Genomic DNA, 25,951 nt, shown 5'->3' on the forward strand with positions numbered 1-25,951 from the left:
AATGCAAACAAATAATACATGCTACAATACTACATTCATTGTGAATTTGAAAAGTGAAACGTACTCCAATTTACAAATGTGAAAGTCAACTAGGCCTAAGAAGAACTCAGTCCTAATTCACAGCCCTGATCTAAAATAGGTCCTGGAATTCATATCCTGCCCAGTCAGGATAGGGGGGGGGGGGGGTCTGTCAAGCTGGCAGAGAGGACAGCTGGGGTTTAAAAATACTGTCTTTGTTCCCACTGCGTTTAGACTCAAAACATGATATAGGCTCCTTTACAATTATCCAGCTCATTAAATGTATGGATTAGACATGGTTGCAATGGTATGACAAAAATATAAGCAACCATGTGCTGTATCTATGGAAAATTGATATACGAGCAAGGGGTTTGACGTTGGTATGATGCCATGAGATCAGAAAGAATGCAAAAACAACAGTATATAGATTATTATGAGTCAATGTGCATGGGTCAGGTATTTACATGTGCCCAAAAAGCCTGGTCTACTCATTTACAAGGCCTTTGTACTCCTTGCAGCCTGGTTTGCATGTGTTTATTGTGCAAGTATCTTCCCCGTGAAGAAAATGACATATACCACAACATTGGAAGATATCTTTTATTTTCATTTCACAATTTTAGAAGAGGACCAGCAATATTTATGAATACAATGGGATCCATCCAGGATTATGTCTTAAATAATCAGCTCCTGGATATAACCAGTCACTTCTGATTGAGGGTCTCGTGAGTGTTTTATTGCAATGAAAGTATGTTACAGAACGTTTCGATGTTTTATGAAACAATGTCGAGAGTAAGGAGACTGTTGAAGAGTCTAATGTCGCTATGAGCACGAGGGAAACAATACAAGTGCATTGTCCATAGGGAGTAGCAAGGAAGTAGATCTGAGGCCTCTTTTACATAATGTACAAGAGTACCTTATCTTGAATATCTTTTCCCACTTACTTATCAATCGTCTTTGAGGGGAAGACAACTGTTCGGGGACATAGGGGAAATAAAGTTATAAATACGGATTTATACAGTGCAGAATCTCATACTGTAGTGCTCTCCAGTAAAGTAAGACCTGGAGTGTTTCTTTTCAATACACCACATTGGAGATGTATACTTCAAAAAGGTACCAGAACACACCCACAACAGTGCCCACGTGCATACAAACGTTGGGAGAAAAATCATCTTGATTGATTATGAAGCGCAAACTGTTTGTTCTGAGTGCAATGCATCTTAAATGGTGTGAGCTATTCTGAAGCAGACAGACCAACTGAATTCCCAAACAACTGCTCACAATTACGCCCTAACAACGCAAGCCCATTGGTTCAAATAAATACCCTCTTGAAATCTACACTAAATGTTCCCTAATGGTTTTTGACAAAATTGACCCCCCACCCAAATGTATCATTATTTTCATGTCATGTTTTTATTCAAATCAAACCATTCAATAGGCTGCTTTACGTTTCTTTTGATCAGACAACCAGAAAACAACATAGATACACATTACTCCAGAAATCCAATACCACATACACTGGTTAAAGACCTAGAATTCCTCCTCGATTCTGTGCCATTTGAAAGCCTCTTACTAAATAATACAGATATAAGTACCATTCCAGTGTGACTCACTCAAAATTGCCTTGGAGAGAGAATATGTTATGTGCAAACACAACTGTCCATTACATTGCATTGCTGTGGTGGGTTGCATTGCCATTGCAGACAAGAACATCACGGATTCTTAGGCGTTGCCGAATAAAGAACCAGCATTTCATGTCTTAGAGCCCTGTGACGTCAAAGAGACTGTAACATGTCTTTATTGATGACTACTGAAGAAAGTTGAGAATAGGGCAAAAAAGGAAGAAGGCAGATCAATTAATAGGAGCATAATATAGATTTCTGTCAATAAATAGGAACACTGATATTAGCCCCAAACCACTAATTATAATTGGCAAAAATAGGCAGAAATTAGAGAATATTCAGTTCATTTGAGATTTTCCCAGAGATTACATTCCTATAGACAAGATATCAGCTAAATAAATATCTAATTACAAAGCTAACTAATCCTTTCCTGACACTCTAGCCTGTCCACACCACAACCACTCTAATCTGCCGGTGATCTGAGGAGACAGTGTTTGCCAATATGAAGGGTTTAGCCCTTTGTGAAAACATAACACACAGTGCTTTAGTTGACTCAGATACAGTGAAATATAATTTACCAAAAACTTCACCAGTGAATAACATTCAACAACATCTCCAGGGTAGACACCGAAACTCACCGAAACTCACTCAACAACTCTTCTTTACAAACACAGTGTCCATTCAGACCCTCTTCTCTTCCAGACCCTCTTCCTGATTCATTGATGTCCTTCAATCCTGAGCCATATGGATTCATATGCATTGATGTCCTTCAATCCGGATTCATATGGTGTTCTTAAATCCGTCTCCAGATAGTCCAAGCAGAGGAGGCTGGCGGGGGGAGTTATAGGAGGATAGGCTCATTGTAATGGCTTGAATGGAATAAATGGAACAGAATCAAACATGTGGTTTCCATATGGTTGATGTGTTTGACACCGTTCCATTAACTCCATTACAGACATGAATGAGCCCGTCGTCCTATAGCTCCCCCCACCAGCCTCCTCTGATTCCAAGCCTCTGGAAAGCAGATTAGCCTTAAAGAACCTCAACGCAGTCACATCAACAAGAGGCTGTGTGTGGAGGAGCTGTCATATGCTTCCTTCATATAAGGTTTGTGCTTCTTGGCAGTTTTCTTGTTCTGTATGGTCCTTGCTTAAAAATGACCTCAACACCACTGCAAGGTGGTGACCTGTGGGGAAAAAGGTCAAGCACACAAAACAAATATGAAGACAAGTTAATGTCTCATCATCATCATCATAATCGTCACCACCTGGAAGTACCTCCGAGTCAAAACATGCAAACAGTAATTGTTGTTGTAATCAAGCAATACTTAGTCATGTGACCAGATCAAACAGACACTTCCTTACAGGTTGCAAGGGTCAGAAGTTCAGTGCCATTGTGTTTTGACTGCTTGAAACAAAAGAAACAGGTACCTTTCAGTGTATATCTGTAACTGGCAGGACAGTCAGAGAGCTGTGTTAGTTACCTGGGTCGACAGTGTTTCATGACAAGATGTGTACGAAGAGAATGGCCAGGCCAATGTTGAGAAGAATCACCATGGTTATCATGATGGTGTTCGGACTCTGGAAGAGAGAGGTACAGTAGTAGATCCATTTCATGTTTTATTTAACCTTTATACAGGTTTGTCATATTGAGATAAAAATGTCTTCCTCAAGACAGACCTGTTTAAGATCTATGAAACAACAGCAATATAAATGGGATGAATGAAAAATGAAATCGCTATTATCCTTTTTACATTTAAGTTGCATCCATTCCTGTGTAGCAATGCTGTAATGACTCTAGTAACAACACTTGTGAAATATGGTGACTGGGAGAGAAGCTGCTGCTGCATGGTAGGCGGTCTGGTAGGCGGTCTGGTAGGTTCCCATATGCTGTATGCTCCTTTCAACACAGGGAGCCTGGGCCATGGAAAAACCTCCCTAGAGTACATGCCATATAGGGCAGAGCGCTGAGGTCTCACGTCCCAGACAAACCACTAGTCTGCACGCCATTTACAGCTTCCATAATCATTCAGAACAAACAACTGTTGCCTCGATAAACACTTATGTAACAGACACCTGAAATGCAACGTTCATTTACATACTTTCATAGATCGGAATGGGTCATCTGGATTACAAAATTGGACATGTGTAGCTAACGATGGTAGCTGTTGGTAAGCTCCCAACAAATTGCCTTGATTGTGGTTGTCAGAAAGGAAATGCAGTTGAGAATAGGTACAAACATAACTAGAGGGATAATTATTATTACATCAGAGGAAAAGCGGAGGGGAAGTTAATCAGAAATGGGGTCTGATTAGTGTGGTTTAAAGGACCAGCATCAACTGCAGATAACAGTCTCCAAAGTAACATCAGGTTACATATTTGCACTCAGAGGAGAGAGGACCTACTGTATGTTCTGAGTCTGCTTTTCAAACCCAGGTTATGGGAGAGTGTACTACATAACATGTAAGGACAGTCTTCATTTGACTGAGTGTGTTCTCAAAACGTTTCAATACATGAGATATTGAGTGTTTGAATTGCCTTACCTGCTCAAATTCTACTACTTCTGTAACTTCACTTGGGCTCTTCACCATGTTCTTCATCAGCTTGGCCTCTGCTTTGGGTTCAACCTTCGGGGCTGGCTTGGCAGCTTTAGGCACTGGTGTAGGTGCAGGTGTGGCAGGTTTTGAAGCTGGACTGGCCTCCTGTTTCGTCAATTGCCTGAGTGATGGCGAAGGCTTGGGTGACACTTTATTGACAGACTGGGCACTGGACTCTGGTTCGCTCTCAGATATGGTGGACACGGGTCGTTCATTGACCGACTCTGTTCTTTGTTTGGGCTCTAACGATTTAGGCTCGGGGGTGACGGCAGCTTTGGAAGACACTTTGGAGGTGGGAGGAAGGGGTGGGGCTTCTTTTTCTTCTTCTGAGTAGGCGACACTGGTACTTATCGAGGGAGCAGCTTCGGACACTTTAGTCTCAGATGCCGTCTTCTCCAGGGGTTTGATCTCCAGGTCCGAGCCCTGCTCTACCTTGTTGCTCAAGCGGCTGGAGGCGCGGCTGCTAGGGATGGGGGCTGTAGCGAGGCGCTCTTCAGGGGGAGCAGCGGCAGGGGCGGGAGTGGTGGGTCGGCTGTTGGTTCTGCTATTGGGGCGGCTGCTCCCCCGACTTCCATTGCCTTTGTCCCCGTTCCAGCCAGCGGGGCCGAGGAGATGGGGGTCCTCTTTGCTGACGTTGCCCTGCTTGGAGTGCCTGGACGCTGGAGGGGTCACAGCAGGGCTGGGGGAGGGCGTGCGGGCTGGAGAGGAGTCAGGCCTGTCGTGCAGCATTGGGCTTTCAGCGGGTGTCGGTGGCTGCCCTGCTAACAGTGGTTCATGCAGTATAGGGCCTGTGTTCTCATTGCCATCTGAGATCTCCTGTAGCGCTCTCTTCTTCATGTACTCTGGGCCTGTGGAACAACATGGAGAAATACAGTGCCTTGCGAAAGTATTCGGCCCCCTTGAACTTTGCGACCTTTTGCCACATTTCAGGCTTCAAACATAAAGATATAAAACTGTATTTTTTTGTGAAGAATCAACAACAAGTGGGACACAATCATGAAGTGGAACGACATTTATTGGATATTTCAAACTTTTTTAACAAATCAAAAACTGAAAAATTGGGCGTGCAAAATTATTCAGCCCCCTTAAGTTAATACTTTGTAGCGCCACCTTTTGCTGCGATTACAGCTGTAAGTCGCTTGGGGTATGTCTCTATCAGTTTTGCACATCGAGAGACTGAATTTTTTTCCCATTCCTCCTTGCAAAACAGCTCGAGCTCAGTGAGGTTGGATGGAGAGCATTTGTGAACAGCAGTTTTCAGTTCTTTCCACAGATTCTCGATTGGATTCAGGTCTGGACTTTGACTTGGCCATTCTAACACCTGGATATATTTATTTTTGAACCATTCCATTGTAGATTTTGCTTTATGTTTTGGATCATTGTCTTGTTGGAAGACAAATCTCCGTCCCAGTCTCAGGTCTTTTGCAGACTCCATCAGGTTTTCCTCCAGAATGGTCCTGTATTTGGCTCCATCCATCTTCCCATCAATTTTAACCATCTTCCCTGTCCCTGCTGAAGAAAAGCAGGCCCAAACCATGATGCTGCCACCACCATGTTTGACAGTGGGGATGGTGTGTTCAGGGTGATGAGCTGTGTTGCTTTTACGCCAAACATAACGTTTTGCATTGTTGCCAAAAAGTTCAATTTTGGTTTCATCTGACCAGAGCACCTTCTTCCACATGTTTGGTGTCTCTCCCAGGTGGCTTGTGGCAAACTTTAAACGACACTTTTTATGGATATCTTTAAGAAATGGCTTTCTTCTTGCCACTCTTCCATAAAGGCCAGATTTGTGCAATATACGACTGATTGTTGTCCTATGGACAGAGTCTCCCACCTCAGCTGTAGATCTCTGCAGTTCATCCAGAGTGATCATGGGCCTCTTGGCTGCATCTCTGATCAGTCTTCTCCTTGTATGAGCTGAAAGTTTAGAGGGACGGCCAGGTCTTGGTAGATTTGCAGTGGTCTGATACTCCTTCCATTTCAATATTATCGCTTGCACAGTGCTCCTTGGGATGTTTAAAGCTTGGGAAATCTTTTTGTATCCAAATCCGGCTTTAAACTTCTTCACAACAGTATCTCGGACCTGCCTGGTGTGTTCCTTGTTCTTCATGATGCTCTCTGCGCTTTTGACGGACCTCTGAGACTATCACAGTGCAGGTGCATTTATACGAAGACTTGATTACACACAGGTGGATTGTATTTATCATCATTAGTCATTTAGGTCAACATTGGATCATTCAGAGATCCTCACTGAACTTCTGGAGAGAGTTTGCTGCACTGAAAGTAAAGGGGCTGAATAATTTTGCACGCCCAATTATTCATTTTTTGATTTGTTAAAAAAGTTAGAAATATCCAATAAATGTCGTTCCACTTCATGATTGTGTCCCACTTGTTGTTGATTCTTCACAAAAAAATACAGTTTTATATCTTTATGTTTGAAGCCTGAAATGTGGCAAAAGGTCGCAAAGTCCAAGGGGGCCGAATACTTTCGCAAGGCACTGTATATGTTTGATGAGATTCCAATAACAACAAGATTAAGAGCCGACTAATTTATTATGTTTTATAATTTATATTGATGTTTTATAGTCACGTACACCGGTTAGGTGCAGTGAAATGTGTTGTTTTACATGGTAGCTAATAAAAAAATGGTTAGTGCAGGATATAATGGAGGTTATTAGCTAGGAAGTGCAGACAGTCGTGGATGGATTTGAGGAGTATCACCAAGGTCTAGATTTGTATTTGGAGCCACTCTGTCTTCTTGTAACACAGTCCTGTGACAGTCACAGTGGGGTGACTACAGTTGGCCTGAGAAAAAGCAGCAACTGCATTTCCCTTATAAGATCACATAGGGTTGATATTTCATAGGTCTAAAAACATGCTACTTTAGGCTGTAAATATCACAGAGTGGGCCTTTAAACTAATAGCTGAATTGCAATATGCCAAACCAAAGTTGAGTCTGTAATATAGGCCTAAAGAAATAAGAACTGCTAGCTGGTTTTTGATGTACAACCTACAAGATCATTTTGCAGGGTAGGATTTGAAATACTGTCCATGTCCGAATACCCACACTAGCATACTAAATACTATGCAAAAAAGTTTTAGAGTATTTGTAATTTTGAAAATAGTACTACAAACGCTTCATCTAATGTGTGATTGCGTTGACTCCAGCCATTCGTTCGTTTTGGTACAGCGCGTCAATTTATCTGATTTATCTGACACTTGAGTCGGAAAAAAGAGTGACTTCTACAACTAGATTAAGCTTCGAAATGAGTATGCGGTTTAAGTATGTAGTACGCCAGTATGTTTATTCGGACATGACCACTGACTTGACTCAGAGCCTTCTATTAACAGGCTCTGACGTAACCACTTACTTATCTGACACAGAGTACAAGCAAGCACAAACAAAGACAAGCAAGCACAAACAAAGACAAAAAAAAAGACTAGTAGAGGGAGTGAGACAATCTACTATCAATCACTATCAATCACATACTGGTGTTTAGCATTAGCCCTCAATTTTAGCCCCAATTTTTCAATCAAGAAGATCAAGGAAAATTCTTAAATGAAGAATTCGGGAAATACTATAGTCTATAGCTGTCACGCCTGCTCCCACTTCCCCTCTCTGGCACATCATTATGCACACCTGTCACCATTGTTACGCGCATCAGTGCTTCACGGGACTGACCTGGACTATATTACTTTATTGCCTCCCCTGTATCTGTCACTTCCTCATTTTCTTCCCAATGTCTGCATTAAGGTCGTTTTGTGCCCACTCTCCAAATCCTGTCCCTGTTTTGTCTCATGTCCGTTATTCATTAAATGTTCACTCCCTGTACTTGCTTCCCGTCTCCCAGCGTCTGTCTTCACAATAGCACTGTTTCTCCCTGTCAGCTTCAGTGTGGTTGAGTGACACTGTGACCGTGCCCCATTTGTACCATTAGACACAGATATTTAATGCAGGCACTTGACAGTCAGTGGCAACTTTTTATCCGTGTCTATTTCTTCTGAATTTATTTTTGGTATTTTAGGTTCTCCCCAATTTCAATCTTGTCTCATCGCTGCGACTCCCCAACGGGCTCGGGAGGCGAAGGTTGAGTTATGCCTCCTCCGAAACATGACCCGCCTAACCGCGCTTCTTAACACCCACCCGCTTAACCCGGAAGCCAGCCGCACCAATGTGTCGGAGGAAACACCGTCCAACTGATGACCGAGGTCAGCCTGCAGGAGCCCGGCCCGCCACAAGGATTCGCTAGCCAAGTAAAGCCCCCCCCCCCCCGGCCAAACCCTCCCCTAACTCGGACGACGCTGGTCCAATTGGGTGCCGCCCTATGGGACTCCCGATCACGACCGGTTGTGATACAACCCAGGATCGAACCTGGGTCTGTAGTGACGCCTCTAGCACCGCGATGCAGTGCCTTACACCGCTGCGGGAGGTCCTATCAGTATCTATTTGGATCTGCTAAGCACTCAGTGGGTCCTGGGTGGGTAGTGAGTGACTGAAGGGAGAAAGAAATGCACACTCGACAAGGCTTTGGGGCCTGACTGTTTGGGCCCTGACAGAGCTGTAAGGAAACTGATATGATTGCTCTACCCAAGTAAGATGGTCCTTTTTTTAGATAGTCAAAGGTGACTACCCTTGTGGAGTGCCTGCCCAAGCCAAGCAAAGACTAGCTGCAACAGTAGCAAGACAGATCTATCTATAATTTTAAACAACAATATACGCTAGATGCTTTGAACAGAACAGCTATTAAAATCTTGTCATTTCGTTAAATTCACTTTGTAACACTTGCTTTTCAATACTGTTCTTGAAAGTCAATTATTACTATATTTCCAAGTCTCATACAGCACTTGGAACGAATGTAAGAAAGCTTGGAAATCAAGGCTATTGTATATATTTTTCTCTTGTCAATATCAATCCCGCAGCTGAGAAGTCCAGTCCACATACCTGGCTGATAGAAGGAAGGGGACAGTTCCCTGGCCACCAACCTGGCGAGGCTGGACTCTTGGTTGGAAGCCTGAGAGGCCTGATCGGCAGAATCTGACTTGGCCTTAGCATGGGTCGTCCTGCAGGGAAACAAACAAAGCTTCTTTACTCAACATCAACTAACTCAACCTTACAATGACTTACTGGATTGACTTATTTTAGTTCATAGTGGAGCAAAGGGCCTCAACTGTTCAACTTTACAAAAGCATGCTAAATCTGTAGCTACTTATGATGTCATCGTGATGAAATATTCAAATGTACAGATCTAAGGCTAAGAGCTGAAACATTGTTAATAATCCGATTCTGATCTTTGATCATGACAACATTTGCCTGTGAAAATGATTGGGAAATCCTGTTGCACTTTCGCTAGGTTTTAGGGGACTGCTGTTGCCATTGCAAGCCTGATCCATTCCCTTCCTCTTCATTTTGGAAAGATACTTTGGCGCTTTGTCTGGACTATAAAAAGCAATGAGAACATCCCCAACACTTAAGATTCCCATACCACGCCATATACCCAGTTAGCCCTATAGTCCAAGAGATGAATACTGGTACGAACCAAAAGCACAAACCAACTAAGGGGTTGTGCTGTAAAAACCAACGCTACTGTACTAATCCAAAACCAGACTGAAATGGACAGAAATACTACAAAATGCTACTTGTTTACAATATTCATTCATTTAAAAAGCTATAGGGCTGATGTGTGGAGTTGAGTTGGTCATGTGGTTCACTATTATTATTAGCTAGAGAGGGTGTCCTACTCTCTCGTTGGGCTGGAACAGAAATAAATGACTCTTTTAACACCTCGACCCGGACAATGAGTTAGTGCCAGGGTGTTTGCAGGGTGTTCCCCTGTACTGTGTATGTTATATTCACAGATTTATTCAGGATTAGTCTGTGTATTTATACATACTGTAGAGGAGGCAAATGTAATACATGCAGATTTAGTATAAAATTACCTTTGATTTAAAAAAATAATTAAAAAAATTGACCTATTTACTGCGTACTACTTTAATCATCCTTTTACTTTTTAAAATAAAATACATGTACAGAAGTTTGTGAAACTTTTAGAACATACAGTATATTGTGTCTGCACAATGTGTCTGTTTGACATTAAGGCTACATAATATTGCATTAAATAAATGTATTATCAAAAGTTGGAGTTTGACAGCACTTAAAGATGTATACTGTACCTAAACATACAGTGGGGCAAAAAAGTATTTAGTCAGCCACCAATTGTGCAAGTTCTCCAACTTAAAAAGATGAGAGAGGCCTGTAATTTTCATCATAGGTACACTTCAACTATGACAGACAAAATGAGAAAAAAAAGCCAGAAAATCACATTGTAGGATTTTTAATGAATTTATTTGCAAATGATGGTGGAAAATAAGTATTTGGTCAATAACAAAAGTTTATCTCAATACTTTGTTATATACCCTTTGTTGGCAATGACAGAGGTCAAACGTTTTCTGTAAGTCTTCAAGGTTTTCACACACTGTTGCTGGTATTTTGGCCCATTCCTCCATGCAGATCTCCTCTAGAGCAGTGATGTTTTGGGGCTGTTGCTGGGCAACACGGACTTTCAACTCCCTCCAAAGATTTTCTATGGGGTTGAGATCTGGAGACTGGCTAGGCCACTCCAGGACCTTGAAATGCTTCTTACGAAGCCACTCCTTCGTTGCCCGGGCAGTGTGTTTGGGATCATTGTCATGCTGAAAGACCCAGCCACGTTTCATCTTCAATGCCCTTGCTGATGGAAGGAGATTTTCACTCAAAATCTCACGATATATGGCCCCATTCATTCATTCCTTTACACGGATCAGTCGTCCTGGTCCCTTTGCAGAAAAACAGCCCCAAAGCATGATGTTTCCACCCCCATGCTTCACAGTAGGTATGGTGTTCTTTGGATGCAACTCAGTATTGTTTTTCCACCAAACACGACGAGTTGAGTTTTTACCAAAAGGTTATATTTTGGTTTCATCTGACCATATGGCATTATCCCAATCTTCTTCTGGATCATCCAAATGCTCTCTAGCAAACTTCAGACGGGCCTGGACATGTACTGGCTTAAGCAGGGGGACACGTCTGACACTGCAGGATTTGAGTCCCTGGCGGCGTAGTGTGTTACTGATGGTAGGCTTTGTTACTTTGGTCCCAGCTCTCTGCAGGTCATTCACTAGGTCCCCCCGTGTGGTTCTGGGATTTTTGCTCACCGTTCTTGTGATCATTTTGACCCCACGGGGTGAGATCTTGCGTGGAGCCCCAGATCGAGGGAGATTATCAGTGGTCTTGTATGTCTTCCATTTCCTAATAATTGCTCCCACAGTTGATTTCTTCAAACCAAGCTGCTTACCTATTGCAGATTCAGTCTTCCCAGCCTGGTGCAGGTCTACAATTTTGTTTCTGGTGTCCTTTGACAGCTCTTTGGTCTTGGCCATAGTGGAGTTTGGAGTGTGACTGTTTAAGGTTGTGAACAGGTGTATTTTATACTGATAACAAGTGCCATTAATACAGGTAACGAGTGGAGGACAGAGGAGCCTCTTAAAGAAGAAGTTACAGGTCTGTGAGAGCCAGAAATAGGTGAACAAATATTTATTTTCCACCATAATTTGCAAATAAATTCATTAAAAATCCTACAATGTGATTTTCTGGATTTCCCCCCCCCTCATTTTATCTGTCATAGTTGAAGTGTACCTATGATGAAAATTACAGGCCTCTCTCATCTTTTTAAGTGGGAGAACATGCACAATTGGTGGCTGACTAAATACTTTTTTGCCCCACTGTACTCTACAGATGCCTCCTCTTACCCAACATTTTCTCTTCTATTTTTCTCTGATTTACCTCCCAGGGTTTATTACAAAACCTAGTAAAAAGTGATGGTATTCAGGATTCAATGCCACTGATATCAACCCCAGGCTCAAGCTCAAGCTGGGGCTGAGACTGACATTACTATGTAAATACTTGACATGCTGTAATGTTACACTGCTGGGCTCAAAATAGATCCATCCACTTAAAGACATTGAGGGGTAGGCAGCACTTCCCCAATGGGACAATTAGGCTGAGGTGACTGGGACTCCCTGTCTTGATATAGTATATCAATACCGGTCTGCTCTTAAGTCAACAATCTTCTTATACAGTAGTCTCAGCCCAATCTCAGACAGGTTGGTTATCTTGATAAAAGAGCAGACATAGGGCTGGAGAGTCTGTGCTATGGAGGGCTGGAGAGTCTGTGCTAGGGAGGGCTGGAGAGTCTGTTTTATGGAGGGCTGTAGAGTCTGTGATATTGAGGGCTGGAGAGTCTGTGCTATGGAGGGATGTAGAGACTGTGCTATGGAGGGCTGTAGAGTCTGTGCTATTGAGGGCTGGAGAGTCTGTGCTATTGAGGGCTGGAGAGTCTGTGCTATGGAGGGCTGTAGAGTCTGTGCTATTGAGGGCTGGAGAGTCTGTTCTATTGAGGGCTGGAGAGTCTGTGCTATTGAGGGCTGGAGAGTCTGTTCTATTGAGGGCTGGAGAGTCTGTGCTATGGAGGGCTGTAGAGTCTGTGCTATTGAGGGCTGGAGAGTCTGTTCTATTGAGGGCTGGAGAGTCTGTGCTATTGAACAGCTGACAAGCCCATCTGCCATTTACAAGCCTATGAACTTTTAACTGGGGTAAGAAGTTGTATAAAACATACTTTCAAAACTGCACAATATACTACGAGACATTCTGATGAAAATGTGGTCTAGGCTGAGGCTCAAGGTTTGGTCTAGACTCTATCTAGACTGACTAGAAACATCAATTTCACATTGTGCAAGTAAGTAGTGAGACAAACATACATCCTAAAATGTTAACATTTCACAGATATGACAGGCTACTGGTAACACATAACAACATGATCTTGTGTGTAGTGTTCAGAGGTTCCTAAAATGGTAGTGCCGTTCTGTTGGCTTGCCAGGCAGTGCCATTCCGTGGGAGGAGTGTCACAACAGATGGTGCTTTCTGACTACCTGCAGTACTCCTCACATTCCTCAGAGTCCTCTCAGATGGCTCGCTAAGTAAACCATTAGTGTAGACTGGTCTCAGATCGGTTTGTGCTGTATTACCAGATGGTGAAACTGATTGTTGCCTGGTCCTAGATCTGTTTGTGCTGTATTGCCAACTCCTATGCCAACTCCTGTGGTCAATATTGTGCCATAGGAGTTGGCTATACAACACAAACAGATCTAGGACCAGGCAACAATCAGTTTTACCATCAGGTAATATGGCACAAACAGATCTGAGACCAGCACAAAGAGATCTATGGCCATGCTAATATCAATGCTCAGTACTCCAGAACCAAGGCAGTTTTACTACAATTTAGTTGGTGGCCCTCTACTGATAGGTTTCAAGTTTTAATGTCACATGCACATGTACAGTGAAATGCCTTTCTTGCAATGTGACGCAGTAATCAATAGCAATCACTTCAAACAGACTTGTTCAACAAAGTCTGATATGAAGCTGCGGCCTAAATACCATATGTGCGTTTAGACTCCCCCAATAGACACCCCATATTCTAAGGGCAAGAAGCCAGAAGAATGCAAGACACTCAGTCAGTCGTCACAAACTTGCCTTCGACCCCAACCGACATTGAAACGTGAACATAAAGCCAGCTTGACACTCACTTGAAAAAGAATGGCTAACGTCATTTTCTGCTTTAAAAAAACCCACTTCATTAGCCTTCACTGTTGCTGGAAATTATATTGAGGTCAGTCTACTTTTCTTCATGCTTCACACGACAGTCACAGGAGACCCTGTGTCATCGTGGCCTGTCACTGGTGCTCTGCAGATGAGTGGGGTCCTGAACTTATAGCAGGGGGAGGGTTTCATAGTACCAGCAGTATAAATGTGCTACTTGACAGAGCAGTCAGGACATACATGATTTGCTTGTTCTTCTGGGTGATAGGACACCGACACCAACACTAAACTTCCATTTTACCTCTTCTGATTTGAAACAATGTGAATGGGAAGATTGACAAAATCCGTACGCGCGTAGTCAGGTACAAGTGTGTCTCACCACAGTTATCTTCGTCCTATTGTCATCCTTTCCAACTACACACGGGCAATAAATAGGTCTTGCAAGAGTACATACAGTACAAAGCTAAGAATAGACGGTGTTATCCGCAACACTCATATTTACAAATCATATGATTGGCTGCATTGAAACAAAATTTACATATCAGCACTACTGTATGTAAGTCTAGACACCCGGCTAATGCAAGGTGTGGTACATGTATACGCCAACCTAATATCCCCACTTAGTTATGAGCTCGGTCATATTTATATCCATGAAACCATTTGACACCCCTGCTGACGCAAGGAAGGCTGACTGACTGCTGTGGTGTCAATTATGTGTTGCTTGCAGACCTAGGTTTAAACACTATTTGAAAATCGTTTTACGTTAACTGTTTGCTTTAGCCTTCCTGGAATGCAAGATAGGCAAGGTTTTTTGTAGTTTTGCGACTATTCTATTGTTTTCCAGACAAGATCAATCAAGCCCAGCTACAGTATTTGCAATTATTTCAAATACTTTTTGAACCCAGGTCTGGTTCCTTGTCCGCTAGCTACCAGAGAGAAAGTGCTAAAACCTGTTTCAGAGCTTTGTCACTGCATGGGGATTAGCTAACAAACGGTTCCAACAGACACACAAAGTTGTCTTCAGGCTTAGTTGAGGACACTAACACCAGAAACATATTCCATTTTTGGATCTTAGAAAACAAGCCTGCAATCATTCAAGTAAGCAAGCCTTCGTTGTTTTACTTCCTTCACGCTTCATTGATTAGTTGTTTTACAGCAGTGCTACTTCCAGTGTATACTGTGATGTGATGTTACTGGTCTGCCTTCTCAGGCAGTGTCGACTATTTAGACTGGGCAGGAAAGTTGCTGGAAGACGGTATAGCAACAGCAATCAACTGTTGCCTGCATTCCCCTGTGATTGTGATTCAGCAACAGTGTGTGCCTGCCCTTATTTAGTCACCCAGTCAGTCTAGGCCTCCATTTCTTACTGACTACTGATACTAGGCCTCTCTCTCTCTCTCGCTCTCTCTCTGTGCACCATTTACACCCAGACAGTCCCAGACCGCCGTGGCCTCTGCTGCCTTCATATACTCTGAAGAGACTCAGCCTCACACCAGACCAAAAACACACCCACCTCAAAATACTGACTGAATGTCAGTGCAGGGAGGGAGAGGGAGCATTAGCTAACCTAACCTAAGGGCGGCTGGGTGTCTCAATGGACAGGTTGTATTTATAAACCACTGACTTAATCACAATGGCTGCTTGTTGGCCCTGGCACCATGGCTGATGGCTGGGCAGCGCGCAGAGAGTCACTGCTGCCAGGGACATGGTCCACGTCTGGCTAAGGGATACCATCCTGGCTAGATCCCCTGCCCTGTCCTTCACCCCTCCACAACAACAGAACAGAGGGCTTCAATGTGTACTCCTCTGTGTAGTATGTATGAATGATTAGTTAGTTCCCGTTCGTCTCCATTTCTTGAGTCCAAGTGACAAGCTCAGACACTTTTTTTATTTTTTTATTTTACCCCCTTTTCTCCCCAATTTCATGGTATCCAATTGTTTAGTAGTTACAATCTTGTCTCATCGCTACAACTCCCGTACGGGCTCGGGAGAGAAGAAGGTCGAAAGCCATGCATCCTCCGAAACACAACCCAACCAAGACGCACTGCTTCTTAACACAGTGCGCATCCAACGTGTCGGAGGAAACACCGTGCACCTGGCGACCTGGTTAGCGTGCACTGTGCCCGGCTCGCCACAGGAGTCGCTAGTGCGCGATGAGACAAGGATATCCCTACCGGCCAAACCCTCCCTAACCCGGACGACGCTAGGCCAATTGTGCATCGCCCCACGGACCTCCCAGTCGCGGCCGGCTGCGACAAAGCCTGGGCTCGAACCCAGAGTCTCTGGTGGCACAGCTAGCACAGCGATTCAGTGCCCTAGACCACTGCGCCACCCGGGAGACCCACTTCACTATTTTCAATGTATGAATAATAGTGAAATAGTAGGAACTAGAACAATGATTTTGTATCAGTTTTGCTTTACTGGAGGTCACCGGTTAGAGGTACCGGGGTATGGGACAATGTGCGGAATGTATGGGACAAATCAGGTTTGGCCTCTTTCATTGATGAAAACCTCCAGGGACCAGGCAGGTTAAGACCACCGTGGTGTCCTTCATCCACTAACCGTCTGTTTCCACAGTGAGTCCTCAAAAGGCTGCTGGCTGTTTCACATGTCTATGTATGGAGTCTTCATGGCTAGGCCTGTCTGAAGAAGAGGATCCAGCAAAACCGTAAAACAATACAACAAATGTTTGGCCCATAACTCTTGCAATGCCGCTGGTATCAGTGGTGAAATATTTAGATTTCCATCTGCCTAGGAGCCAGGACAAGATCTGTAATTCATCAGCCAGAGCCTCGTGATGTGTCCCAAATGGCCCCCTATTCCCTATATAGTGCACTAACCAATGGGCCCTGCACTATAAAGGCTATAGGGTGCCATTTGGGGCGCAGGCTTACTGTTGTAAACACTGGGCTTATTTCAGGTGCTGTTGTGGCTTCCAGTAGACATAAACACTGCTGCCTTCTATGGTGAGGCACGGAGGAAACCTGTGTCATCTTGACCGTCAGTGACTGTTTCTCTGTGTCGGTAGCCTGAGCTTGTGAGTAAGAGTGCAAATAAGGTCTAGGCCTACAGTACACAAAGAACAAAATCTAATTCTGATATGCTCGGTCAGATATGAAAGCTGATGCCTCAGGGATTTCCCTCGCTATCAGCAGAGTCTCAACCAACACCCTCTCTCAAAAGTGTATCAATCTAAACTGAAGTGCCCTGCAGCTAGGTTCCCTTACGGTCAAGTATGCTAGTTCCTCTCAGATGTATTAGTGGTGGCTCATAGTGGAAGGCGATAGAATTCAGCAATTAAGGCACGAGGGGGTGTGGTATATGGCCAATATACCACGTTTCAGCACTGTTCTTATGCACAACCATTAGCCCTGGTATATTGGCCATATGACACAACCCCCCGAGGTGCCTTATTGGTATTATAAACTGTTAACCAACGTAATTAAAACAGTAAAATGTTTTTTGTTGTTGTTGTTGTCATACCCATGGAATACAACAGTTTTCAGACAATTAGCATTCAGGACTCAAACCACCCAGTTTTTAATAGAAACGAACACCCTCCTCTCTCCTTCTCTCACCCCTCTCATTAACATCCCCCTCTCGCCTTCCCCTCATAACACCCCCTCTCTCCTTCTTTCACCCCTCTCATTAACATCCCCCTCTCGCCTTCCCCTCATAACACCCTCCTCTCACCCCCCTCATTAACACCCCCCTCTCGCCTTCCCCTCATAACACCCTCCTCTCTCATTCTCTCACCGCCCTCATTAACACCCCCCTCTCGCCTTCCCCTCATATCACCCTCCTCTCTCACCCCCCTCATTAACACCCCCCTCTCGCCTTCCCCTCATAACACCCTCCTCTCTCATTCTCTCACCCCCCTCATTAACACCCCCCTCTCGCCTTCCCCTCATAACACCCTCCTTTCTCACCCCCCTCATTAACACCCCCCTCTCGCCTTCCCCTCATAACACCATCCTCTCCCCTTCTCTCACCCCCTCATTAACACCCCCCTCTCGCCTTCTCCTCATAACACCCTCCTCTCCCCTTCTCTCACCCCCTCATTAACACCCCCCTCTCGCCTTCTCCTCATAACACCCTCCTCTCTCCTTCCCCTCATTAACACCATCCTCTCTCCTTCTCTTACCCCCCTCATTAACACCCTCCTCTCTCCTTCCCCTCATTAACACCCTCCTCTCTCCTTCTCTCACCCCCATCATTAACACCCTCCTCTCTCCTTCCCCCCATTAACACCCTCCTCTCTCCTCCTCTTCTCCTCCCCTCTCCTTCTCTCCTCCCCTCCCCTCTCATCCTTTCCTCCTCCCCTCTCCTCCCTACTTTTACTGTCCATTTTACAACTGGAATTGAATCATTTGCTGTCACAATACCCAGTCACACACATGACGCAAACAGCAAAGGTAAGAGGGTTGTCAGGGAATCCAACAGACAACCTTTTAGAGAAAGGCCCATGTCACCATTACACCAAGGGACTGCACAGTAAACTGAAACCATGGCATTGCCTCTTCCCCTTTAGAACTTGGCAGTAATTTCTGATTGACATAGCTGACTTTGCTCTTCACCTGGATCCCCATACACTGCAGGAGGAGAATGACTTTCATTTTCATTGTTTGAGGCACCATGCTGCCAACGAACAGTGGTGTCAATAAACAGCCTTCTTCTACTGTACCAGGGTGGTCCTCGAAGCACATGAGAGTAGCAAGGAAAAATGGATGCAAGAATTAAAGCATGATCTCCGATCTAAGGCTAATTAAAACATGGCAGAGGCAGAACGACACTGCATGTTCAGCTACCAACTGTCTATGAAGCCTGGTAACTCCACACAGAGAAGTATTGTTTTCCCCTGTGTCCTCTATGGTTCCTATTGTGACCACAGCCAGATAAGGCATGAGGGCAACACCTGCAACTGCTGACTCTGATCTGGCTCCAGGGTTTCGTTATTTGTCAAGATCACCCTCTTCTGATCCTTCAGCGTCAAGTAGCTCTCTTGTCCATGCACTGCTACGCAGAAATAATCATCGGTGACTAGAACATTTAACATTGACCTTAGGTCAAGGCCTAGTGGGAGTTGTTTTAGAGAGAAATGTGGCGGACTTGAAGGATTTGTAACGTTTGTTTTAAAGAAGGTAAGTAATAGTTTATTCATAGGACATAGGTAATAAACAGTTAAACCACAACGGGTTGAAATAGAGTGCTTGTTATTTTGGTGCTATTGAAGTGTTACTGAAAATGTGTCTGATTATAATCACCTAGTCTATCCCAGTCATGTATGTGTATATATATATATATATATATATATATATATATATATATATATAATTTGGACTATTTTCTACATGGTAGAATAATAGTGATGACATCAAAACTATGAAATAGCACATATGGAATCATCAGTAACCAAAAAAGTGTTAAACAAATCAAAATATGCTTCACACACACGCACACTTACACACACACACACACACACACACATCTATATATATATAGAGCTGTCTGTCTCAGCTATATTTGCAGTGTCTTGGACATCTGTCTTAGTCCTCATTAGTTTGACCAAAATCCCTATATGGATCATGTGAATTGTGCAAGGACATAAATTGATGTACTTTTTATGGTATACTCAAATATAAAACATATTTGCCTGTTTGTTGGCTACATACTGTATATTGGTGCTGAGAGGACAGAGGAACCAGGAGACAGGTTAAAGATGAATGTGTAAGCCTTGAGACAATTGAGACATGGATTGTGTGTGTGTGCCATTCAGAGGGTGGACGGGCAGGACAAAATATTGAAATGCCTTTGAACGGAGTACGGTAGTAGGTGACAGGTTCACCGGTTTGTGTCAAAGAACTGCAACGCTGCTGGGTTTTTCACACGTGTATCCCATGTAGCTCAGTTGGTAGAGCATGGCGCTTGCAACGCAGGGTTGTGGGTTTGATTCCCACAGGGGACAAATATGAAAAAAGTATGAAAATATATGCAATCACTACTGTAACTTGCTCTGGATAAGATTCCTCAATGAACTGAGGCTGTTCTGAAGGCCTAAGGGGTGCAACTCAATATTAGGAAGGTCTTCCTAATGTTTAGTACACTCAGAGTATGTTTATTGTCTATACCTGGAAGCAGCAATCTCCGCTTTCTGTTTGGCGATGGCAGAGGCACGCTGAGCTCCCTCCACACCGCGCTCCACCTTCTGCCTGATCTTGGTGCCCTTCAGTTGGATCACCCTCTTCTTCATGGCCTTCACCAGCATATTGTTCATATACTTTCCCTCCTCCTTGCCCCCTTCCGCAAAGGTAGTGCATCCATAGCCGTGTCGCTGGTTGTCCAACCACTCACCCTCATACTTCAGACCACTGGACCGTTCGCTTATTCCATAGCCCGAGCGCTTGTCATTCTTCCACTCCCCCATGTAGACCTCTGTGGTGGTGGCATCGATGTCGGCCTCCACGGGGGGGAAATCATCCGGCCCGGCCAGGCTCTCGTCTCCCAGACTGATGGTGGAGTTGGCATCGCTGGCCACATCGCTGGCAGCAGAACTTAACGCAGATTCGCTCCTCGATCCCAGGAAGCTTAACTTGCTCCTCACGCTGGATAAGGACGTACGGGAGTCTGACTTCTTCAGTTTCCCCAGGAGAGACCCCCTTCGGAACAGGCCCTTCTTCTTGGGTTTAACGGCATCCGGGTCCACCTGGAGGGTCAGGGCGAAGCCGCCCCGGGAGGGCCCCAGCTTGGTGGGCGTGGTGACCCGGGTCTCCTGGCCGGCGACGTTGGTGGTGGTGATGGCGGGGACATCCTGCTGGAGCAAGGTGCCGTTGCTGTGCTCGCTGCGGAGGGAGGTGAGGGAGGTGCGGAGAGGGGAGCGGACCACCGCCGCCATGCCGTAGGGCACGCTCTGACGGACTCCGTACCCGTGTCGCATACCGCCAGTAAACTGGCCCTGAAATGTGCCTGAAAAGACACAGAGGGCATTAATAGATATGTTAACATCTACAGAAATAGACAAGATATAGACTAAACCGTCTTCACTAGCCTCACACGTCACACACAATTTCATTGAAGATGTGTGGGTTGGCTATTTATCATTATCATCACCCTTATGCCACTGCAAGGTAAATCAACAGTGTGAGATGAATGGTTTTGTTTGGAAAGTAGAATAAATTGCATTATTGCAATGTTGAGGTAACTTAGACTATGTGGAATCAATGCAGGTCAGGAACCATAACATGATAGAGAACCCTGACACATTTTTCCCTACTTTGTCCTTTGGGCATATAGTTTGCGTGAAAGACTACAGTGCAAGTTATCTATGTTACCCAAACTAATCATGGGTCTAGTCTGTCATGCAAAATCTGTGTCTGGATGCCATTGGCTGTAGCTATAGTTGGACCGTGAGGCCAAGAGAACACAGCAGCCTGCTGGACTATTATTACTTCCTGACACATGGTGTCAGAATCTCTCAATCAACCAATCAAATGGGCCCAAGTCTGATGAGTCAGCTACTGAAGGGACCAGGGGCTTTAAACAGACAGCACCGCCACCAATTTTATTGGTGTGATCACTCAGCAGGTTCAAGTGTACAGTTACAGTATGAGAAGACATAGCCCAGTCCTAGATCTCTACTGCATGTGCTTTTGCCAACTCCTCTGCCTAAGCTACGGTCCATTCAGTCAACATTGTAGAGGAATCAGTGTTGTTTCTCCTGTTAATGTTCCTCCGCTCTCTCACCAGTTCTTTAGGGCATCTCAGAGTAGGAGTGCTGATCGAGGATCCAATTTATCAAGATTATATAGACAGGGGCGACCGATCAGCACCCATGACTTCTTGTGTGTGTGACAACAATGAAACTAAAACAGCTAAGATAGCTTAGTTTAGCATGCCACATCACAGGACACACTTTGTATTGACACACACCACTAATGTGCCTTCCACTGCCACTATACTTTGGCAAGAGGTCCTTAGCAATGGGCAAGATCCCAATGGACCATCTGCAGCAACACTTGGGTTCCTCTTCTTGGTCCACTGGCGGAAGCTTTAGTCGCTCATTCTCTCATAAAACACTGAAACGGGACATTAGGATTGTGCTGGAAAGCCTACTGTACTGTAGATAATCACTCACATCCCTGATGCTACATCTTCAGCTGCACTTGAATATATCGGCACCACAGAGAGTAAATACCAATCCTGTGCAACTGCCTCTAGCCGTCTTCACATGTTAAATGTCAAGTAAGTTAAATGTCAAGTGAGGCAAATGGATGTGCAGCAATGGTACAATGTTATTAGGGGAGGAGATACTGACAATCTATTATTGAGAAGATAATTGTATTGGATTCACTGATTTGCGTACCATGTCTCCTAGAGGTCCGAATCAAAGGTTTGATATCAGACCATTTCTTACCTGAATATGTTACTTTACTTTGATTTGTCTTGCCTTCCAGGTTACCCACTTGGTCATTTTGTAAACATATATTATGTTCTGGAACCATGACATGCACCCATCTCATTGTTATTCCATTATTAGAGATATACAAATGTGTTTTTCACCCACCATGCGTCATGTCCGCAATGGTCATGTGAGGTGAAATGTGTATATTTTGGGGATGTGAACACTCAGTGTGTTTGACCTGACGAAGATCCGTTTTGGATGGAAACGTTGTCAATGAATTGGGAGCTTCAACAGTGTGCGGGCCTTCTTGTTCTATTCAATATTATTACACATTACTGTATCGCTATTACATATGATCAATTCCAGATTCCCTTACATACACTACCGGTCAAAAGTTTTAGAACACCTACTCATTCAAGGGTTTTTCTTAATTTTGACTGTTTTCTACATTGTAGAATGAGAGTGAAGACATCAACACTTTGAAATAACACATATGGAATCACATTGTAAGCCATTTAAAAAATACAACTAAATGTTCTTCAAATAGCCACCCTTTGTCTTGATAACAGCCTTGGCATTCTCTCAACCAGCTTCACCTGGAATGCTTTTCCAACAGTCTAGAAGGAATTCCCACAAATGCTGAACACTTGTTGGCTGCATTTCCTTCACTCTGTGGTCCGACTCATCCCAAACCGTTTCAATTTGGTTGAGGTCAGTGGATTGTAGAGGCCAAGACATCTGATGCAATACTCCATCACTCTAATTATTGGTAAAATAGCCCTTACACCGCCTGGAGGCGTGTTGGGTCTTTGTCCTGTTGAAAAACAAATGATAGTCCCACTAAGCCCAAACCAGATGGGATGGCGTATCGCTGCAGAATGCTGTGGCAGCCATGCTGGTTAAGTGTGCCTGGAATTCTAAACAAATCATAGACAGTGTCACCAGCAAAGCACTCCCACACCATAACACCCCTCCTCCATGCTTCACGATGGGAAATACACATGCGGAGATCATCTGTTCACCCACACCGTGTCTCACAAAGACACAACGGTTGGAACTAAACAGCTCAAATTTGGACTCCAGAACAAAGGACAAATTTCCACCGGTCTAATGTCCATTGCTTGTGTTTCTTGGCCCAAGCAAGTCTCTTCTTCTTATTGGTGTCCTTTAGTAGTGGTTTCTTTGCAGCAATTTGACCATGAAGGCCTGATTCACACAGTCTCCTCGGAACAGTTGATGTTGCGATGTGTCTGTTACTTGAACTCTTTGAAGAATTTATTTTTGCTGCAATTTCTAAGGCTGGTAACTATAATGAACTTATCCTTTGCAGCAGAGGTGACTCTGGGTCTTCCATTCCTATGGCGGTCCTCATGAGAGCCAGTTTCATCATAGCGCTTGATGGTTTTTGCAACTGCACAGTTCTTGAAATGTTCCGTATTGACTGACCTTCATGTCTTAAAGTCTCAATGGACTGTCCATTCTCCTTGTTTATTTGAGCTGTTCTTGCCATAATATGGACTTTTGCTCTTTTACCAAATAGGGATATCTTCTGTATACTCCCCCTACCTTGTCACGACACAACTGATTGGCTCAAACGCATTAAGAAGGAAAGAAATTCCACAAATTAACTTTTAAGAAGGCACACCTGTTAATTGAAATGCATTCCAGGTGACTACCTCATGAAGCTGGTTGAGAGAATACCAAGAGTGTGCAAAGCGGTCATCAAGGCAAAGGGTGGCTATTTGAAGAATCTGAAATATAAAATATATTTGGATTTTTTTAACACTTTTTTTGTTACTACATGATTCCATGTGTTATTTCATAGTTTTTTGATGTCTTCACTATTATTCTACAATGTAGAAAATAGTAAAAATAAAGAAAAACCCTGGAATGAGTAGGTGTTCTAAAACGTATGACCGGTAGTGTATACTTGATTTAATTAAATGCCATGATATGGCTGGTACATGATTAAATGTCAAGCCCACCTCCAGGTACTGGACAAGATAATACAACAGCAAAAACAATCACATACCTCCATCAGCATATGTCTCTGTGCCATATCCATCTTGTAATCCGTTATTCCATGTTCCTTCATATTTTGCTCCACTACCCACACTCAGACGCAAGCCATATCTCCCCTTGAAGCCATGAGTCCATTCTCCCTTGTAAACCCACTGTCCTTTAGTCTCAACTCCTAGACCGTGGCGCTTCCCTTGCGACCAGAAGCCTTCATAGGTATTTCCGCTTGGCCAGGTGTACACTCCAACTACTTCAAACCCGTAATTCCAGGAGCCGGAGAACTCGCCCTGTCCTTTAGGTCCGGTGCAGATCCCATGCCCATGGGCTTTGCCACCTTCCCAACCACCACAATAAGCTCCGCCATCATCAAATTCAAAACGACCTCCACTCATACCTTCCCTTCTGTGGCTCTATACAAAAATGTGATTCAAAGGTAAAGTCAAATCAATGACAACAAATAAATCTTGGTCAAGATAAAAATCTCTTCCTTCAGACTGCATCCACCTTCTCCTGTCATTAAAAACTATTTAGGATATCCCTGGTACTGTGCTTAGAATTTATTTGTACTTTTCGGTATTTTTCACGTAGCCTTCGCACTAGACCCTGCAAATTTGATTTAGGCGCGCATTTTCTTATTCCCTCATGGATGACTTCTGTTGATCCCCGGTCGATTTTTAGAGTCATGAACTTAATGCAGCCTCTGTGCTGACTGAGTAAGATTTGTTACGGTTGTTTCCCCCCCGAGAGATAAAACTTATATGCCCTTATTTAGTTGAACTGTCTTTTGATGTATTATCTTGCTGGTTGAGCCAGGGATCTTGCATGGCTTTCCAAGGTGGCCATAGAAAAGCCCCTTTCCCCTATCCCTGCTTCCCCTCACTCTGCCGCTGCTATCTCAAAACACTTGGTGCGGTTGTAAAATGTTTAAGCAGACCTAACAAGGCGACCAGATCCACACACACTGTTCCAAAAATACAACCCAATCCTTACCCTGCTGCAAGGAGTCATCCCAGATCACTCGCCACTTCAGAGTTGGGCATGCGTAGGGTATATCCACAGTCACACACTGAAGACAGAGCGTTTAAACAGACCTGGTCTGTTTTAATAAGGTGGCGATCAACTATGCACCATCAACAACATGTGGTTAAAACAAACATTTCAAAGCCAAATAAAAAGGACGGCTTGAAATCTTAGTCATGGAAAAATAGTACCACTGCTTGAATACTGTCAGTATTTCCTTCATGGGATCCAATAGGCTATGGATGCGAAAGTAAACTATCATATATGCCTATATAGTCTTAATACAAAAATTGACTCTAAACTCGTATTGCTTCAATTCATATGATGCAACTCAAAACTTGAACTGCTGCCATTTACAGCCGCCGAATTGATCTTAGAACATTTCATGTTCAGCACGACCCCTCATATTTATTTGTTCACTTAGCTGAACGCCACCTTGAGGCTTGCTTGGGATGCCTAAGTTCCTGATTGCTCAGCCCTAGCATGTAAAATTCGCACCATCTACTGGCACAGATGAATCATTGCAATATTTGTGGATAAAAAAACACAACAAAAACACCTAAATTGCTCTATAAACGTGGAGTAATTGAGTTTATTATGAGTAAAATGAGAAGGGTTAATGCAATTGATTCAATGCAGCTAAATTGCAC

The 25,951-nt window shown here is 43.9% G+C and overlaps 1 protein-coding gene across 1 annotated transcript; it reads right to left on the reverse strand.

Annotated features, from left to right (window-relative positions):
- Positions 1-601: 601 nt before the first annotated feature.
- LOC110492027 (junctophilin-2) lies at positions 602-25,670 on the reverse strand. The gene is made up of 6 exons (XM_090202859.1): positions 24,295-25,670; positions 19,993-20,827; positions 9,176-9,294; positions 4,180-5,081; positions 3,121-3,217; positions 602-2,823 (listed from the first exon to the last, which is right to left on the reverse strand). The coding sequence occupies exons 1-5, from the start codon at positions 24,671-24,673 to the stop codon at positions 3,137-3,139; spliced, it is 2,316 nt and encodes a 771-aa protein (XP_090058985.1). The 5' UTR covers positions 24,674-25,670; the 3' UTR covers positions 602-2,823; positions 3,121-3,136.
- Between the last annotated feature and the right edge of the window lie 281 nt (positions 25,671-25,951).

This window comes from Oncorhynchus mykiss, chromosome 16 (genome assembly GCF_057628025.1).
Source record: "Oncorhynchus mykiss isolate SJ-2025 chromosome 16, ASM5762802v1, whole genome shotgun sequence".
Lineage (NCBI taxonomy): Eukaryota > Metazoa > Chordata > Actinopteri > Salmoniformes > Salmonidae > Oncorhynchus > Oncorhynchus mykiss.

Excerpts from the sequence above, each read along its gene's own strand:
- LOC110492027 (XM_090202859.1), bottom strand. The coding sequence starts at position 24,673 with ATGAGTGGAGGTCGTTTTGAATTTGATGATGGCGGAGCTTATTGTGGT. Across the intron at positions 9,295-19,992 it reads GCGGAGATTGCTGCTTCCAG|GACGACCCATGCTAAGGCCA; the intron begins GTATAGACAATA and ends GTTTCCCTGCAG. Across the intron at positions 3,218-4,179 it reads AAGTAGTAGAATTTGAGCAG|AGTCCGAACACCATCATGAT; the intron begins GTAAGGCAATTC and ends TCTCTCTTCCAG.